This window comes from Rhea americana, unplaced genomic scaffold (assembly GCF_003343005.1).
Source record: "Rhea americana isolate MKP2758 unplaced genomic scaffold, rheAme1 scaffold_1, whole genome shotgun sequence".
Lineage (NCBI taxonomy): Eukaryota > Metazoa > Chordata > Aves > Rheiformes > Rheidae > Rhea > Rhea americana.
The window spans coordinates 16,854,989-16,875,359 of record NW_028185038.1 but is presented as its reverse complement, the minus strand read 5'-3'; the positions used below and the strand labels follow the sequence as shown (position 1 = coordinate 16,875,359).

At 39.7% G+C, this 20,371-nt stretch overlaps 1 protein-coding gene across 1 annotated transcript in view; it reads right to left on the bottom strand.

The window, feature by feature from the left end:
* MKLN1 (muskelin 1) overlaps positions 1–20,371 on the bottom strand; it is a 98,614-nt gene that overhangs the window by 18,077 nt on the left and 60,166 nt on the right. Inside the window, exons 10-12 of the mRNA XM_085299705.1 lie at positions 10,611–10,823; positions 8,747–8,968; positions 7,051–7,180 (exon numbers count right to left, since the gene is read on the bottom strand). Coding sequence (XP_085155831.1) covers positions 7,051–7,180; positions 8,747–8,968; positions 10,611–10,823 — 565 coding nt within the window. The remainder of the gene's footprint in view (positions 1–7,050; positions 7,181–8,746; positions 8,969–10,610; positions 10,824–20,371) is intronic.

Genomic DNA, 20,371 nt, shown 5'->3' with positions numbered 1-20,371 from the left:
GTTTCCTGTTTCCCTAGGCAACCATGCTTCCAAAATGTATTTGTGGAGAGCACGTGATCTTTGTTTACAGATCCTGTTTGTCTCATTTCTCTTTCTGGGTCAGTTTACAAAGGCTGGTAGAGGTTCCTGGCCCTCATTCAAGATTTTTGTCATGAAAAATTCTCAGGACTCTTGTATTTTGCAAATTCTTCCCTGCAATTAACTATGAACTGCACATACAGCCTAGAAAACAAGCCCCATGCTAATAAATCATTCAATATTGCTGTTTAAGAATAGATAAAACAGTATTTTACAAGCATATTCTGTGATAGGATTTGGTCTTACGCTTCACTGTTTGCGGCTGGTAGGTCAGGAAGGCRTAAATGTCAGTTTTAAAACTTCTAGGCAGCATTTGGTTTGCTACAGCTTAAGTCCTTACTGAAACATTTACAAAAATTRAAAAACATTGTTTTCTAGAAAACATTTAATTTGTATGTAAACATAAGTAGAAACTGAAATACACTCAAGTAACACATTTTCAGAGTCTCAAAATCCTTCCTTACGCGTTTACAGGAAGTAGCAAGCAGAGCCTTTGGAGCGCTCACCAGCATAAGCCTGCCTGTTTTGACCTTTAATTTTGTCATGAAGTTTCCAAGGAAAATTCATCCACTTCATAAGCAAATGGGTGACAGAGCAAAAGGAGGGAGAAAAAAAAAAAAAACCCACAAAGCAAGGAGCAATGCTGGCACAAGAGCTGCTACGTAACTCGTTTTAGTTGCAAACCACAAGGAAGTTTTTAAATCAGAATAAACAAGTACTATAGAAGCCACCCAAAAAGGAAACGGGGAGTGAGGGAAAAAAAATAATTACAGACTAAATACCAGTTTTTGAAAAGTATCACGCAACACACTTGTTTGGCAAAAGCATGAACCCAGAAGGATTAAATTCAAGGCATATTTGAGAAATTTCTGTCATGAGASACATCCACATTTGATCAGCATTGTTAATGTAAATAAAAAATGTATTTGCAATCTTATCTGCTGCTTTGAGTATTAAGAAACATGTCAGGTTAAAGAAAAAAAAAGCATGCATGTCTTCAGAGCCTTAGGAGCCCAGTCTCACTGAAATGAAAATTATAATTATGAGGAACATGCTTAGCATATTCCCATTGATACAGGAAGCATGCAAGAAAGTCCCAACCCTCCTCCTTAAATGTTGTTAAATAAAGGAATTTTTACCTAGTTTGTGCTCAACTTTCTGAAGTTCAAATTATTTTTTAAATAACTGAGGAGGAAAAAATCTCCCAAGCTCAGTGTCTGTTTTTCACTTCTGGTAATAAGAACAGGATTTATTTGAAACAAGTATAACCAAACCAAAAATCAAGTAATATCAGGCCTCCCTCAATTGTACATCGATCTCTTTCCTGACACTGTTCAAAATAGAGAATACCTAAATAACCCAAAATACATTCCCCTGCACTTGTATGGGTCTAAGATGAGGAACAACTTAYACAAAATTAAAATCTTAACTTGTTTAATCACTTAAAAGTAATGCCTTAGATGAGACAAAGTTGACACTCGATCTTTTTTCAGACGTAAAAAGGAAGTTAAAGCCAAYGCAACTTAAAAATAAATAAATAAAAAGGTTAGCAAGTCCCTGCAAACAAAACGAGGAGGAAATGAGAGACTACTACAGCAGCTCCCTATTACTGTGCCACACGCAAGATTTTAAAAAACAAACTTCAAAAAGATGTTTGCCAAGGAAGTCTGATCCTACAGAGAGCAAAAGGGTTRCTAATAAAAAACCACGGTGCCTGACAAACAATTCCACTAGGGGGTAAGAGAGCTTCATAATCTGCAAACGCRGCGGAGCTGCAGCAAACGCTGGATGCGACGCAACCGAGGGCGGCCAGCGCGGTGAAGACACGGAGGCTGTAAACCTGTGAGACACGCTCAGGACGCTTCGCTAAGGAAGTAGCAAAGAAAATTAAATCCTGTGCATATGAAATTAAACCGAACTTGCTGGTTGCCCTTTTTTTTTTTTTTTTTTGAAGTTTTAGGAGGAGTAAAAAGCAATAAATGACCTGGGATGAGGATTAGACATGACAACATCCACGGCCTAGGAGAACTGTTATTTTGCTCCACCTCCATCCCCGTACTCTTCCATTTCTTCGCATAAAYAAGAGTGGACGTAAATTAGCTTTGGAGCTAATCTCCACCGATTTTATGCCCATTGAAAATGCCTCCCAGGCCCGGGCATCGCTCGGCTCAGCCGCAGGCAGACAGCTCAGAGGACGCAAACCAGCGCCCGAGAACTCAACCCGGTTCGTTTCGAATGTGGCACTGGCCAGTYGCACGGCGATGCTCATCCGGCTCCCACGACAGCACATTACTGATTAAAGAGGAGAAGCAATACAAAGGAAATACTAAGCACGATCAATCCTGCAAGCAAGTCCAACAGATCATGAATGTTTTTCGTGTGCTACTGCATTCCCCACCACCACCACCACGAGATCCTCATTAAGCAGCCCAGAGCAGAAGGGCACTAAGTAACTGAAAAYTCAGTGGCTGACTCCTCTCTCCAAAACTTTTCACTTTCATTTATTTTTAATATATCAAAAATGTATAAAGCTTACGGTGTCAGTATTTGAGAGTGAAATTCAGCCAAACAGGCCTTTAGTTCTGAACATACTACTTGYYCRTGTAACYGGCTGCAATTCCCGACAAAGTTTTYGTAAGATGCCGTCTTACCCGCTACAATATAATTTCCACTTATATGTAACATATGGCRAAGTTTCCATAGAAAAATCATGCAGCACTTACAGACATTTGATCACAGCAATGACTTCAGGAAACTGAGTATTTTTTTGGCTTGCATGTGCAGTTACAGTTGTTTTGAGCACAAAGTTTGCTGCTGCCAGTGCATAAGAAAAGCAAGCTTTCASACAGAGGCAGAGCTCGCAAAGCAGTAAATCAGAGTTCACAGAGAGGCAGTTCTCACAGGACTAAAAAGCTTGGAAATTAAACCCAACCCCTCCGATTTGAAGAAATGCTACTGCATATTTTTAAACAGCTTTGAAATACAGCATTGGAAAAAACAGTGATACAAGACATAGGCTGCAGACGACTTCTGAGGGATTCGTGGAAGGCAATTAAAGGAAGTTCATTAGTAGCATGTACTAACTACATATGCAAAGTTCCTAAGGATTCTTGCTTTGATTATAAAAACGAGGATATCATAAATTGAAAGGCTGAGAACCATTAATAAAAACTTGCTCTGCAACAGAAAAAGGTAACCAGTGTGAACCTTGCTGCAAGCGCGTGCAGATGCCTTCCACAAGCGGTAAGGATTAGCAGTGTCTAAAACGCACAACRCCCCGAAGGTTAGTGCTCTTCCCTCGAATTCCAAAGCTGATGGGAGCCAACAGCTCCTAGACTAGGATAAAGGGTGGTCAAAGTATCTGTACAAATTATTCCTCAGACAGGGCCACCCAAATTATTCTTTGCTCAGAACTCTCGTTACTGCTACTCTCACTACAAATAACTTGCAAGTATCTTCCCTCCTCTTAATATCCTTGTGATCGTAAGAGGAGAACGCTACCTCGCCTGGATATCACTGCTCACCAGAATCCAGCATCTCTGATAGATTAGTTAAAAAAAAAAAAAAGATCTATCATCAGTAGTATGGACTAACTTGCTGAACTATAGACCTACAGAACTGATGCAGCACCTCTCCTGAACTTCAACGGAGTGAACTTCGCGTGGTAACGCAGGCCAGCTACTGACACAGCCAGATAATGATTCTCCTCTTGGATGTTTTCAGGATGAGACCACCTCTGGGTGTCAGTCACGGTCAGCAATAACTAAGGAGATCATCTGATAATTTGGTTGTCATCTTGAAAAAGCAACAACCTGATGTACAATACATGCAAGTTCTCGCTCGTGTAACATAGGATTTTTTGGGAGAAAAACATAGATCTTTTAGTAAATCCAAGTGGAACTCTGCTACCATGTCATCCCTATAGAAGACTCCTAGAAGGATTGGGCAGTTCCTTGCTCTCCAGCTCCCTTTCATAATTAGGACAATGCATTTTGAATGGTTTGGAGAAGCACCATGAAAGATCAAAAGAATGTAAAATCCCTCACAGAAAAGGGTCTCCATGGCAAGAGACACACTGGCCACTGGTAAGGTAGACCTTACATTGAACAAGGGCAAAGCATGTCAGGCGCCATAAACAGTCAAAATGGGATCTTGATATCTTCAGACTGCTAGCCTGAGTTGGCTCCTGGCCAGGTTGGGCTAGCTGTGCTTTCTATTTTGATCAACATTTTTCTGATATCTTGCCTTGAATCAGGATTTCCTGGACTTCGCTGTACAGTCCCTGTCCGTGGTACTTATTCGTGAAMTCACTGGTCTATCTGGATAGAGCATCTGCTACACCATGCAATCACCTGCAAGGTATCTGGGAACCTTACATGTAGCTGGAAAAAAAAAAAAAGTGTGTTGTTCATCTGCCCATGAGAACTACCTCCGCCATTAAAAGGAGCTACAAGAACATTTAGGGCTTGTTCTCGTCTGACTTTGGAAGTTACCCAACGCCAAGGGAAACGAAAAGATCTTGATTCTCCTGCAGAAGGAAATTCTCCCTCTGCCCAAGCATTTTGAAGCACCACCCGAGTCCGGGCCAAGCAGGATTATCGTGTGGACCCTGACTGCAACGGTGTGTTTCTGTTATTTCTGCCAGAGCTGAGGCAACTGCCTGTGATCAGTCATGGGTTGTCTACAAGTTGTCTGGTATCAGTGGCATCTCTAAACCGTATGTATGCTTTAGAAACATACTCTGGCATATGTAAGCTTTTCTTTTAAAAAAAAAAATAGTGTCTATCAATAGACATACCACTGCTGTGAAAGGGAAGCCCACTAGCGCACACATTTCTGCCTGTCTTTCAAACACACGTTCTATTCTTCAGTTTTACTTCACACCCTTCAATCTGTACCACTACTGCCTCTCTTCTTATCTGACTCATCATGGCAGTTGCATTCCCCTCTCCCTTTTTTTCCCTCTCCCCCTCTGTCCCACTTGGCCTGTTCTGTAGCTGATCTGACACATTTCTAGCTCCTAAAATTTATCATGCAGGTGAAAGACAACCAACACTAATGGCCTAATTTCATTYTGGTGCCCTCCTCTGACAGGGGAGAGAAAGCACCAGTTCATTTTTGAYGCAGTTAGCCGGAAAAAGCACCAATACTCACTCTGTGGATTATGGCTAGGGCAGCTGGCAGAGAAAAGGAGCTGCAAGGCATACCCACACTCAAAGCAGAYAGAGGCTTGAGAGATTTAGTAGGCAAAGTCTTAAAAGCTCTACTCGCCACGTACGAAGCCATATTTCAGACACTGTACTTTGGTCACAGCAGAACCATCTTCCCAGGAATGAAGAAAGCACGTCTAAGCTTGCTACCAATTATAGTGTTACATCAAAGAACGAAACTTCAAGTAAGACTTATCGCSCACTATTCTCTCAAACACATCATCAATACAAGAAACTGTTTCTAGGATCAACACCAAAAGGACAACTGAAGGACAAGAATCACAATCTCATCCAGAAGAACAGACAGCAGCAAAAGCAATGCATCATTGCCAGTTTTCTGRCGTTTTACTGATATATCTTACTTTTTTTTTTTTAATTTTCTAACTATTCCAACACAAATTTTAACAAATGCACAATTAAGTTCTCTTCGAGTAAAAATCAAAGTAGCTCAACTAAGAATAGAACTGAATGCCACATGTGAGCCAGGAACAAAATGTAATCATGAGACTTTATAGGAGCATTTAGGTCAGGCATCCTCAACTTGGTTCATCACACTGAACAGCATAAACTTCACAGCAACCAGAGAACCATTTTGTACATACAGATCAAAATAGCGCATCATCGCTTTGCAAGAACACAATAAAGACTTACTTTTGGGGGTGAAAGTAATATTGCCAGCATTTACTGCTCTAATGCAACAGGCATTTTGTTCTCTTCTTGTTAAGATGCGGATAATCTTAACATCTTCTTTCATAAGGGAATGTTCAACTCTATTTGTTTACTTTCTACGCACAGGAGAACAGTGAACTGAAAATCTACTCATAATTTATTTCCAATGAGTCATTTTCCTATAAAGCCTACTATTCACCATGCTGGAGCCTGTGGGACAGGGGAAGAGGGCTAAATATTATATTTGCATTTGCTTAACTGAACCTTGAAATGAATGTATGTGGCTGAGAAGCAGAACTCAGTGTCTTCACTAGTCATAAGGCAAGCTCTTTAGATCTGAAGTCACCACAGATTTTAAAAAGCTTCTGGCTACCAAGAAACTTAGCTATAAAAAGCAAAATGGCAGAATGCCAGCAATTCCAGAAAGAGAGTCAAGTTTTTAAAAGCTCTAAGGACAAGAAACAGTGCGTGGATGCTTGTAGATTGGCATCAGGCAACATGTGGGCACCTTAATAACGAACACTGTAAACAATGCAAGCTGGTTCTTAGAAGCACTCAAGTAAATAAACCACTCTAGAGAATAAGAGGTTGGGTACTCTTCTCCCTCAGCAGCAAATGAGCGAACAATAATTCACTACCATCAATAATTCACTTGAAGTTGAGCTAAAGCACTTGCTAAAAATTAAACCTGATCAAGAGGGCAACCTAAATTTAAGATAAATTGACTTCCAGGGATTGGAAGTGGCAATGGAAGAAGAAAAACTAGATCAAGTGTGTATATATATATATATATATATGTGTGTGTATATACCTATATAAAATATACATACATATAAATGTTATTTTGCTAAAAATGTTTTCTTGTGAGGCACACATAATTATTTGTATTGTGCTAAAGAAGGCAAGTATGAAATGACTGGAAGGACAACGAGACAGGCATAARCATAACCTATACATTGAGTTTACTTGGATAAATAGAGTTAGTTAAGGACACTAACCTGCCGTGCCAAATACTGAAGTTAGGCATTCACCCACCTAACGTATTTCTCATCTGCACTGACAGGAACAAATTAATATACAGTTAAACTCTTACCCATCCCCGAATCTTTCTTAGTGCCGTCTGATATGATATCCACGTGGTCGCTGTCTACATCATAACTGAAGAAATCATTCAAATAAGTCTTCGATCTCTGGCCACCAAACACGTATAAGCAGCGATTTTTCTAAAGAGAGAAAACAAATTTTTTTAGATGAAGTTCAAGTAAGCTTATTGGCCAGTTGTGASCATTCACAAAAACACTAGTGAATTGCAAGGAGTAAGAAAGATCTTTCTAAGYTTAAAGTCACGCCTTAACTAGCAGTTTCGTTAACCTTAATCTGGTAAATATTCTTTCCTTGCATCTCCAAAAAGAATCACAGCAAAACAGTTACCCAAAGCAGTTTATATTATTCTGAAACTCAGTAAAAACTCAAGAAATCTTGATTTTTCAGTTTCAAGAGCTGAAGACTTACAGTTGAAGACTTCAGCTGAAGACTTCAGCTTCCCCGCCCTAAAAACCTCTTTAATACATGCAATCTTATAGACTTCGTTTTCACGACTGGTGTACAAAACCACAGATTTGGAGCTAACACAGAGTATCAGCTCAGGAGCTAGCAGATTTTACATATAACTGTTACGGTCACACCTGATCAAGCTGTAGCATCAGAGCACTGAAACAGCCATTCATTTGTGAAGTTTCATATTAAAGAACAGTCTCAATGTCAAAAACCCACAACAACATAATTTCACTATAAAAAACAGGAACAAAAGACCAACTATAAGAGAAACCATTCAGGTATCAGCACACTTATTAAACTCAGAACAGGCACGTGGTAAGCCAAGAATACCAGGTTTATTACTTTTGCCAAGWGGAAAGGCCACAAGAGGCAGATTACTTTTCTTCCAAATGGTAGAGAAAACAGCAAAGGATCTAAGCTTCCATGAAGAGTGCTTACAAAAACCTTTATTCCTAAGTTTAGCACATACGTAACTCACACGTTCTCTAGTACTTACGCAGAACAAAATCTGATGCCGGGTGATGCCCCCCCACCCAGCATGACATTTTGGAGAACCTTAAGATGACAAAAATGGAACAGGAAACTGTAAAAGCACAGTACCCCCTACAAAAATTCTGACCTCTCATTTAAAGGAAAACAAGAAAACTGAAAATTGAAAATTTTTGATCAATTTTCAAATGGCTGTATCAGAAAACACTCAAGCTCCATAATAYACATTCCAGTTCTCTCTCCGTTCCCCTTTTCAAAGTTCAGCATTAGCAAARCTCTGCAAACTCCCTTTGCTACCAAGAAGTTACCATACAAATTCAGCGCGTAACGGCCATTGCACAACTGCCTGTGCAAGCAGTCTTTCTTGACACAAATCCCCTTTTGCACTGTTACCCTACCGCAAGTGCCCACATGAAAAGCTAGTGCAGGACAGATGTGACACTGCTCAAATTAAATTGAACCAATGGCCTCTGAGTCGACTTATCATTGTTTAATTAAAATGAAATATTTATTTATTTTTGAAATTATATTCACRCTTAATGTAATGAATGCTCTGACTAGGACTTGAATTAATTCCACCTGCACTTACCCAAAAAAGCATCAGAATGTCTGTGAACATGATATCAAGTGGGCCAACACACTGATCATAAGATTAAAAAGCTTCAAGCTTGCAAGGAAATTAAAAGCAGATGTTTTTCCTTAAGGTCAGGCATCATGAATCAAAGTATAGTGCGGATACTTACAGAATGGAACAACATACAGTGTCCTATCCGGGACTGGATATCCTCGGGTCCAGCATTACAGGAATCCTCTCGCAAAAGTTTCCATGTCTGACACTGGCAGTCAAAAGCAAACAATCCACTGAACTGCGGTTCGCTGGCTCTGCTGTCGTCAACGCTGCCGTTACAGGTGAGAATTCTGCCTCCAAACGTATAAATCATGTGCTTTTCAGAATCCATGCACATCTGTAAGAACAAGAAAAGCAGTTTTAAATCAGCACATTAAGACTTGAGATTAAACATCCCTCCCCTGCAAGTGACACCTAGCAAGTTAGACAGCACACTGTATGTATCCTAAACCTCTAGCGAATGGGAAAGAACATAAATGCCTTCATGGTTGACAGGTACTAGCCTCAAAAAACACAGTTCCTTAGTCTACAACATGAGTCTAACTTCATCTTGCTCTTTCAATAAACAAGAAAAGCTACATGTACCTCTTAGCATCTAAATTCTTTTTTCCCTTAAAAAAAAAAGGCACAAAAAAGAATCATGAGTTTTTCATTARAATCTAGTCAATTCTGCCAGAAAGYACACTCAATTACAACCATAACCTGGCCAAGGATTTTTTTGGGTGATACTGCAGCACAAAAATGTTTATCCCCAAATCTTGAATTCAGGTTATAGCATRCAGCACATGCACCACAGTGGCAAAGCAAAGTGACTCTCCAGGTGATGTTTTCAGATACACTGCAACAYCGAGTGTTACAGAACACTCGGGGGGGAAAAGAAAAGACAAGATTACAATAAGACAGATGCTACTCTGCAATGTCTACACAAAACACTTAGTGCAGCACATTTTGGTGACGGTTAAACAAAGMCAGCTATCCCAGTAGGCATAGAGGGAATGAATAGGAAGGGCTGCAGATTTATAAAGAATTCAGGAAGGACATTCTTTYAGAAAGACAGCATGGAAAAAGGAAATAATTTCAGAAGCAGGAAAACAAGGTAGCGATACCAGCCTTGCTAGCTGACCATTTCATTTTGCCTTTTCTTCCCTCAGCATCCAGAAGACTCATACTCTATTAACAGAATGACTAATTGGCTTTTGTTTTGCAGATAATGCTAATAATTTTCAGTTTCAGTAAAAATGCCYATCATGCTGGCAGACAACAGCATCGGTTACAAAAGACAACCAGTACCAATAGAAGTAATTCTTAGGCTGCTTTCAAAAATGAATATTGTTGTGTTACTTCTTGGCCTTTTTTAAGGATGAATTACCTTTTTCAAGTACACAGAAGGCAGTTAACATAATAAGAAAAAAAGTCTTCAAGTTTTGAGTACATGAATAGCTGCAACTTTTAAAAAAATCTTGGTAGCCACTCCTAAAATATGCTTCAGTCCCTACTAGGCACATAGGACCTACAGCATTTGAAAGACAGCCGATTTTGATAAAATCCTGATCCTGCTGGACTCATTCCACTACCTCRCTTATTGTACTCTCCCGTAGGTAGCGCAAACAGCTTCGTGACCCGTTCCCCAACRCCCACTGAGGAGGCAGATCTGCAAACCCAGCTCAGCAAAACCCACTAAAAAGAGATGAACTGTGAGTTCAGCTTTAATAAAACGCATGTCTGAATAAAACGAGTTACTTCRCAAAGGTTTTAGAGTCTTTTGCTCGATTGCATTAGAACAGCAGTAGTCACCGGCATTAGACAGCAATACTACTAGAACTTAGMTGAAGCGCAAATAGCAACTCTGCCCTTCGCCGCTACGGCACCCGACGGAGCTGCTAAGTTCTAGCAGGCTATGATTGAAATCATGATTCACAGACATGGAGGAAAAACATACAGGTACAGGAACTCTCACTAGGAGTATCAGCGTAGCTGACCTGATGATCAAACACCAGCTTCGGCCCTCCATCCGCTGCAGTGTCTTCACTGAGCAACATCCACGTGTTTGTGTCAATGTCATAGCGATAGAAGTCACTTTTCAGAGATTTACTGTTCCTCACGGAGGAATCCAGGTAGCGTCCCAGCGTGTATATCTGCCTTCGTTGAATGTCAATGCACATCTTGTGACAAGATCTGGCACTGGGACCATTCTAATAAAAATAAATAAATAAATAAATAAATAAATATGAATACATTTAATATTGCTCCAGGTAGATCAACACACTCGGGGAAAATAAGTACCATCAGCAGCTGGATACCCTCTAATCGATCACAAACATCTGCTCATAATCACAAATACAGGAGGAATATACAAACGTCTGTATAATGGGATATTYTATATATTATTTGTGCTTTAAAGAGACATTTTTTAAAAAACAAACTTATGACATGAAGCCTTTTCATAAGGTTTCTTAGGAGACAGGCAGTTTCTTCCAGAAGCGATTCTCAGAGGCATGTGAAAGCTACTTGATCTTTTAAAATAACAGAAGTTGATGCACATGAGAGGCAAGTTAAGATGTCATAGCCTATAAATAACTACATAGGAAGGAGATTAAGAAGTGCTCTGTTACAAGAGGCTCTGTTTTATTAATAGGATGTTTTCTAACAGATCATAACCAGACACTCCCACAAGCAATCATATCCTGTAATGAGTCTTTGGAGGTAACAGAAGCACTCCCTGTCCTTCACTAATAGATATGGTCATTCCAACCTCCAACTGCAAGAAAATTTCCCACGGTAAGCAGAATTGCCACGAGTTTAAAGAGAGACACAGAGGAACATTGCCAAATTATAATGACCTTATCCATCCAGAAGTGCTCAACTTATAAGATACTTTATTCAATGAAATTAAGATGATGCAATGCAGCATAGCAAAGTATCCTTTCTGCTTCAGCTAAGTCTAGTTTTGAGAGCTTTCATATACTTACCATGAAGTACTTTAAAATACTAGAGGTCAAGATGTCCAAAGCCTTATATTTGAAAAGGAAAAAAAAAAAAGCACACCACCAGACAAGAGGGAGGAAATTGTGGTCATGCTTAGTAAGTTCTTTGGTCATTTATTTAATCTCAGTTTGTACAATTATGGCACTCTTTCATTCTTTAAATGAGAATGCCAGAACAAGGCTGGCTAACTGAGAGCCTTCTTGAGAGTCTACAAGGCCAGAAACAAAAATCGTGTGGAAGTTGAACGGTAAGTCAAGAGTCAAAGCTCAGTACTGAGAATATACTAAGAAACTGGAAAAAGCAGTCAGAAAACCAACATGAATAGTGAGATTTCAAGTACCATTTTTTWWAAAAAAAAAAGATGCACAGAAAACTGAAATCTGAAAGACTAAAAACCAAACCATTAAAATCTACTGAAAATAAAAGGCTATACAAGYAGACAAAGAGGGAATATAAACTACAATTTATTAAATGTAATAGTTAAAGAAAGTTAGTTATGTCACACCAAGTAACCAGTATAATACTTGCTCCACGTGCTAGCAAATACTGCCTTCTGTATAAAAATCTTCGTATCTGCACTATTTCATGTAAAAAAACATTCTACTGAAACTGTTACTGAAATTTAAAACATATTGATGGAACACATTTCAGAGCTGAATAAAATATGAAATGTTTCATATTTGTGATCAAGAGACTTTAATATTTACGTTATAGAACCCAATTTTTGATTAAAGAATAGTTACAGAAAACTGTTTACAGTAACTCAAATAGCTAAAATATCTGAAGAGGTACACTGAGTTGCTCATATTTTGTAAATACGAAGCATTATGTCAGCAATGATTACCATGAAGTAACTAATCCTCAAAACTGTAATTAAGATAATTTACTTTTTCTTTAAAAAGACCAACAGAAGTGAAGCATTAGCATAAAAAACTGAAATGCGGCAAAAGCTCGTTGGCTTTGGTCACACGGCGGAAGAAGGTGAAAGTGAAGGAAGTGGCATACTCAATCTTGTTTCTATAAAATACAAGTTAGTAACAGTATTTTCCAAAAGATTGCATTGAAAACATACAGGATAGTCGCTTTGTATGAAAAGTGCTGACTTCTACATTTGCAAAGGTTCTCCGAGATTCACAAGAAAGTAATGCCAACAGACAAAGTCCATCCCCAGTTACGTAACTGGGACACTTAAAGATATTCCTCTGGTCTCCTGCCATAGGGCACATATTTGCTTTGGCACTGCCACCGCTTATAGGAAGTGTTAAGATCCGTCTATCTGAAATAGGTGCTTTCATTCATTTCCCTCTGTCATGTCATTGCATTTTTCTTTAATTGACTGCGATGATCTAAGTATCAGTTTTTTCCCCATCTCAAAATGACATCTCTATACRCTACATAAATTTTACCAAATCCACTCAAATAAAGTCTTTGGCACATTCAGGAACAAAACTCCAACTTTACTGATTTCTAGACCTGTCTCATGTAGAAGAAAAATTTCGTCTTCAACTGAAGAGTATCTGAGCGAAGGCATGAGGCTTAGACACTTTAACATCTACAGTACCAATTTCAAACCATCAGCATCAAAAGTAAAGTTGCTGCATTGGATAAGTATATAACATAGGAATTTCATATCCTAAGACCATGTTAAGAAAAGAATTTAGGAAAGATATCTAAGCTTACATCTTCTTAAAGGTAAGGACTATGYGTTGGTCATGTCTCACACAGTAGCGGCTACCTGTTAGAGAGCTCCTGAAAACGTTAAGGTGGATTGTTTAATCTGCTCAGACCGCAGGCACAGAAACTTCACCACCTCAATTTTACCTTTAACTTTACCACCTTGCAGAAACTGCCACAGCATTGTCTAATACAGAAAGCTTCATCCAATCCACAATCCTGTTTTCAAAGAAAACTTAAGTTTTTTCTGTATATCACTTAGGAAGTCACATGGAACCTGGCAAGAGCTTCCAATCACTTTAGTGCCCATGTTTACAAGTAAAAGACTCCATTAAGCAATGGCATACATTAGTTTGACATTTGAGGCAGAAGAGTGGAAAAGCCTAAACCTGCATTTCTGTGAGGGCTCTTAAATTTGCCTGTAAAAGTCCTCGTAGTACAAATATACTTCAATGGGAGACACAGGGTCCATTTACAAGGACAGATATGTACGCTGAAAATGAACACTTCCAGGCACACGTGATTAAATGAATCAAGAGCCTGTGGGCGGTTGCGAATGTTCATCCAAAGAAGTGTACTTCACACAGCTACAATAGTGAGCCTGTTGTTCAGACAAAGAATACACTGGAACAACTTGTTATGGAGAAAGTGACCACCAAATTCAAATGGGAAAGACTTTGTTGATTCCGGAAGTGTTCAAAGAACTCAACCCCTTATTAAGCAACAAGTGAGAAAAATTAACCATAATAGACACGACTTGCGTTGTTTAATCTACGGTGGAAGACATCAAGTGTGGTTAGAGAGCAAGAGAACTGTCTTTTTTCTTGCCCCTGGAATGCAGACTCAGTGCATGAGCCAATGGCCCAGACTGATGGGACAGCAATACATCTCCATCACAAACAGATCACAAGTTTGGGCCTTACCACCAAAAACACTCTGAAGACTTTCAAACTGCTTGATTTATTGTGGGCCTCACTACTCCGCTCAATTGTCATCACAAACACCTGCAGATAATTAAGAGTTTGATCACACTTCAATAACTACCAAGTGAACAAGCCTTAGTGGTTGTGAGCAGAATGCCACTGAAGACATCTGCTCCAAAAGCGAGAGATGGCTCAATTGCTTCCTGAACCACACAGCCCTCGCTTGGCTGCCTGACAAAAGACGTGCGCCTACCTTAAGGAGTARGAGTGCCCAAAAGACACAACACGGGACTACAAAGAGCAGCACAACGCAAAGAATAATCTTGACAAATTTGCTTTATCTGTTCTCATGAATATCTGAAGAGATAAATTAATGCAAGGCTCCTCATCGTTAAGGACTTTAGAGCTGGTTCTCTTCAATATTCTTCAAAGTTGCTAGCATAGGGGATCTACGTTTTTGCAGATGAAACTTCAAGAACTGCTTGGCTAACTTAGTAGAGGTATCACTTCCCGAATACAGTGCATCTGGTTAAAACAGACTGCAGTAAGTCACATCTAGTAAAGGTGCACAAACATTTTGGACAAGCACCGATTTTGGRAACTCTTCGCAGTTCTCATTATGAAGCCTCTGGCACGCAGACTGCAGAAACCACACGTGAAAGAAGCTTGTGAGTAGGTTAAKTTCTTATTCAGATGGCAAACAACACATTACTACTTTGGACAGTCCTTTGCATTTATGCCAAGGCTGCAGTGGCAAAAATAAAGCATTAGCATATCACATTTCTAATCTACGGGGTACTAAACAATACCGAGCATTACTAAGCACCGGTACCATTCAGCTTCTATGGAACTGAACAAGCACCCACTCGGAGCTAAGACTAACCTGAACAAAATGGCTCTCCGCCACCCAGCACCGCTGTACAATTAGCGCAGCATAATAACGGCTAAGGCAGATTAAACAGCATGTGCAATGGCCTCGTTTTAAAACGGTACTAAATACCGAGCTTCTCGTCTCTGCTCAGACACTCTCCTTCAAACACGTTGGTCTTGAAGATAAGCCTTCCAGTCTCCAAAATGGAAATAAATGCCCTGAAGAGGATGAAGGTAGGGAAAGGGAGAAAACATGTATACTTAGGAGCATGGAGTATTTTATGACAGGCTTTCAATCCCTTAAATGCCCAGGAGTGACCAAGGCCAGAGAGGATTGTTTTTCGGTCTTGTCAGTGCTCCATGAAACTCAGTTGTGCAATGCCAAGTGAATACATAGTATACTTTATGAAAGGCCTCCTCAACATGCTAAGCCACTTTATAAAAATCTAATTGGAGCTTTCTTCATTTAACTTGCAAATGCTGAAAGCAATTATCCCACTTTAAGACTAACTTACAAAACATTTTCAAAAAGCAACACAACAGCATCCAGAGACAGTATTGCCTCCTCGGAATAATTGATTTGTTCGTGTATGGAASAGAAAGGAGAGGAATGCAACTCCTTAGGACAGGGTCTGTTCAAATAATTATTTATGGTAGGATCATGGTGCATCATCTTAGCAACAGCATAAGCTGTTAAGGCACAAACACGATTACCAAAAAAAAAGCAAAGGCAGCAATTTTTTTTTTTTTTTTGGTAAATCCATGTCCTGTGAACCTGATTTAATGTGAACAAGATTGAGGTAAGCCAGCTCTCTCCCTGCTCCCCTCAACAAAACACACTCAGGGAGCTTGGCTACTTTTGGTTGTCATAACTTTTAGCAAATAAAGGGTTTTCAGTTGCAAGCAGATCTGTTTTATTCAGACCGATCCAGATGAAAAACCTCAGGAGCGAGCCTGGACACTGTTCAAGAGTAAGGGAAATAAAAACAAAGAACAGCTGACTAATTCTCTCTCCTTCGTGCTTTAAAAGACTGAATGGAATGTGAACGCTGTCTCCAGTAGAAAGTTCAAAAATAAGCGTCAGGAGGTAAATGCTCCTGTCCTACAGCAAACTAGGACGAGGACATAAAAAGACACAAACAACCTACTTTGTTTCTGGTTCTGAGAGCAGGCTGTCATGCAACAAATAGTCCCTCCTGCCTACACACAACTGCAGAGATTAATTGGTCTCATTTCCCCGTTTCAGAGTGTGTTTCAGCAAATTCAGAGTATAATTTCCTCCTCCCACCCCTCCCCCCCCAAAAAAGAAAGTTCTCTACAATACTGAAAATAAAATGCGTATTATCCTTGGCATGCATCCAAGTCCGTAGGCTCTTTAAGATTAGAACTTGTTAGTGCTTTATCAAGCCTTAAGATAATACATACTCCCAAAATGTTTAATCTAAGCAGTAATTCAAAAGGATTTGCTGTATTCTAAGCAAGCACTAAAATCAGCGTGAAAAACAACTACAGTCATAGGCAGAAAAACCTTTCATCCCACGTAAGTTGCTCACACTCATGAGAACCATTTTAAGTTTCTCATGAGGCAGGGTACCAGGAACCTATCACAAGAACGCAGTCCAGCGCTTTCCGTGGTGGTGCAGGGCACTCGTACTGTCCGTCAGCCCAAAGCACAAAATAAAATGAGTGGACACGGATCAATTTTTAACACCCCTACGAATACCAACCACGTGCCAGGAGTGCCAAGTCACACGCTGGAGCGGCATMCAACGTATCCAACCAGGCAGCAGCAGACTCGTGACAGCTCTCACGACCGGAGAAGGTGAACGCGTGCTACGTTACATTCAACTGCTCTGCACATCTGCCTCAGGTTAAGCTTAAAGCAACATATGAAGCTCACCATTACGCCAGGTCAGCAGCCATATATTTTTGCCATAAGACAGTCTTGCCACTATTTATGAAAGCTACCGGATATTCCAACTTACTTTTACAGCTCCTGTATCAGCTACAASGAGGAGCCTCGGAGAGTACCTGACTTTTAGGAAATCTATTAAATAGATCAGATTAAATATTAGTTAACAGAACAAAACCTGGCTAAGAAGCATGACATTTAAAACTCCCTAAGATCACTACTGAGAAGCATGGGTCTACACAATTTCCCCCCTCCCCCCCAAAAAATAAATCTTTCATGAAAAATATTAGGTTCAGAGACCAAAAAACTTCTGACAAGTATTTGTAAACAACCGACCACTAATGCATCTAGTCATAAGTCAAGACAAGATGAAGATATCCTTCAGTCAAACAGTTGACATAGCATTTGAGCTCTGGCTAATCTGCTTACAAGTGTCCTCCTATAGCAATGCAACTAAATAGATTTAGTTGCAAAATCCTTTCTGGGCATCTGACTCAGACACGATGGAACAGATTAAAGCCAGAGGCAGCTTTTAGCACACAGTTTTGATTCAACTGTTCTGTCTGCTTTAGGAAGGAAACAAAGAAATTAAACAGGATGAAGCCACCCAGCCACATTTTAGGTTYCTCTAAAACCATGTACACGCTCAGGATAGTCTTAACTTTTCAACGTTAGACACTTCACAGCCTCATGCTGTATGTTCCTAAAGAAACTTCCTCTGCCCAGATCACAAGTCAAAAATAAATGGTCTGGTGTTCTACTTTCAAAAGAAGGTTCAATGAGCTTATAAATCAAATGATTGAGCTCAGAGATCACATGGCATGACCTTTATGATAGCAGTGGACTGGATCTGATGACCCAGGAGGGGTCATCTCCTCCAGTCCTACATAAGAGCTTACTAAGACAGGCTGCTCCAGCCCTCAGGGATCAGGGCAGGTTCRTTACAGCACAGATGAGCATATGCTTCAGTACACATGAACGGTGCTATGAAAATGAATGGATGCTTACGCTCACCTCCCTTGAAACCACCTGTTAAAAATCAGTCTCTCAGCAAGTCTGCTTGCAGAACCAACTAATTCGGAGGTATTTTCATAAAGTACACASAATATTGGCTTCTCATGATCACTGAGTAATGCAACTTTGAAGAAACAAAACGTAGCCTATGAATTGACTCAAGAACTTACCAAGGCATCAATACACTATTTTTGACAGTTCTGCTGTATGAGTTTATCTACAGTGCAGAAACAACTCTGGCAACAGGTATTTGAGTTACCACCAGTTCAGGGAGCCACATTTCCAGGTCATTTTTGAGCTGCATGTTCTTCCTTGCCTTGCTCTTGCACCTAGGTACCATTAAGGCCCTTCAGCACTGTATAACCTTGTGGATCTCGTGTTACCGTAAACGACGGTAAACAAAGTCATCCTATGACCAAGGGACTTTCTAGGCAAGCAAGTGGAAAGAAAAAAAAAACACAGGACTTCAAGTATGCAAAACAATGTGAATTAAATCTTTCATTTAGGTGAAGTAGATTATAAGAATGTTACTGAAAGTCTTGGTCAGGCTTTAGTTTACAGTCAAAAATAAGTCATGCAGCCTACATGATTCAGCTTACATATGCAAACAGGAGCAGCACTAAAGCGATGTCCTAGCCCATGACAAGCATGCAGCGAAAGGCTATTAATACCATAATAKTTTTAAGAAGAGGCACAATTTATCTGCAAACTAAGTGTTATTCACACTTATGAAAAGTGAGTAAGAAGAACTGCAGCTTATTTTATTTTAACAAGTAAATTGTTGCAATGTTTTACACATTAGCCRCTCAGCTTTGCTTTCAGTAACACTGATGAAATAGAACAGACAATCCACCGCAGAACCAGGGCTTTCACCAGCTCGAAGACAGGCCCTCAGGACAACATCCCTAGTGTGCAGACTTTGACTAAACCCATTAACAACTGCAGGATGTTGAATGAGGCCATTTTTACACATATACAAAGTTCACGCTGTCCTCTCATTCCCAGTACAATAGCTAGGAAAGATCCAACCAAGAGAGTAATTTTCCGTAGATGCTAACTATTCGGTTTAGCTGCAAGCTACACTTGCAGACCAACTGCACAGCAGACCAAAGTCATTTATGGACTGTTTATCCATAAAGCTATGTGAGATATGTCACAGTTTCYCCAAGTGCGTCAGGATATAGCAGAGCTAGAAGTAACTAAAAAAAAGCTATTTTTTTTGATTTTTGATTGTCTTTGAAAAGCTGGTGATAGATCACTACGAAATTAGAAGTCTTAAGTACGACTACGACAAATACAAGCTCTCAGATGTTTCTCTAGAAGTCAGCCTTAAAGAAAGGATAACGGAGAAGTTTGCACAGTGCTGTGGAGTTTATATGGCCTTCTTTTGAACTGACTGGCAGATTAGGAAAGATATGGCTTGTTAACTTTTTGTTTATATCGTATTTCAGCTCTTCTCAATTACACCGGAGTCACCCACCTGGAGGAACTGCATCAATTGGCACAGAAGTGCACCACAAAGCTAGGCTCTGCTGTATCAAAGTTTTAGGACCAAGGTATCTTCAGTTTTGCAGTAATCTATATACAAAGCCACATAAAAAAACCACCAAGAGACAGTGCAAAATATTTTCTATGGTCTTCCCTAAAGTCTATGAAGCATGATGGGAAGTCCTTCTCTTCCATGAATTAAAGAAGAAAGTAAAAATAAAATAGCAAATGTGCAAAGAGAAGCTTTTAAAGACAGAGCACTGAAAATGAAGCATATATGGGGTACAGCAAGATTAGAATCTAACAGGTCCTGAATCACAAGATGAATAAGATCTTTGGCCTCCTCCAACATCTAACCTAGGCACGCGGGCCCTGGGACGTTCACAGATTAAGCMCTACTAAACATATCAGGCCCTTTCAGGGCAGAAAATGTAGAGTATCAATGTGCTACCGCTTCAGCCAGCATTTGATCTAGACACAGTCCAGAAAGCCTAAGTACAAATTACCTTCAAAACCTGGTACAAAAATATACTCATTCTAAGCAACAAGGTCCACAAAACTTCATGTATTTACAAGCACATAATTCAGATGATTTAGCTAAGTATTTGTCTATGATACTACTTTAGAAAGCATGATACATATGGGGTGATTGACATTTCTTTAGGAATTTCTGTATTTGTACAGCTTGAGCAGCATTAATATAACTGCAGTCTTTCACTGCCTAGCTGTAATAGGAGACTATTTCCAAGGCAAAGCTGACTGGTGTATGAAGCTAATTTCACCTCGCTGGTCAGAAAATAAGCTTTCCTCCCACCTCTTCTAACCCAGCCTCCTCTCCAGTTTCTTTAAAATAATTTCTCCTAATGCATTTAGT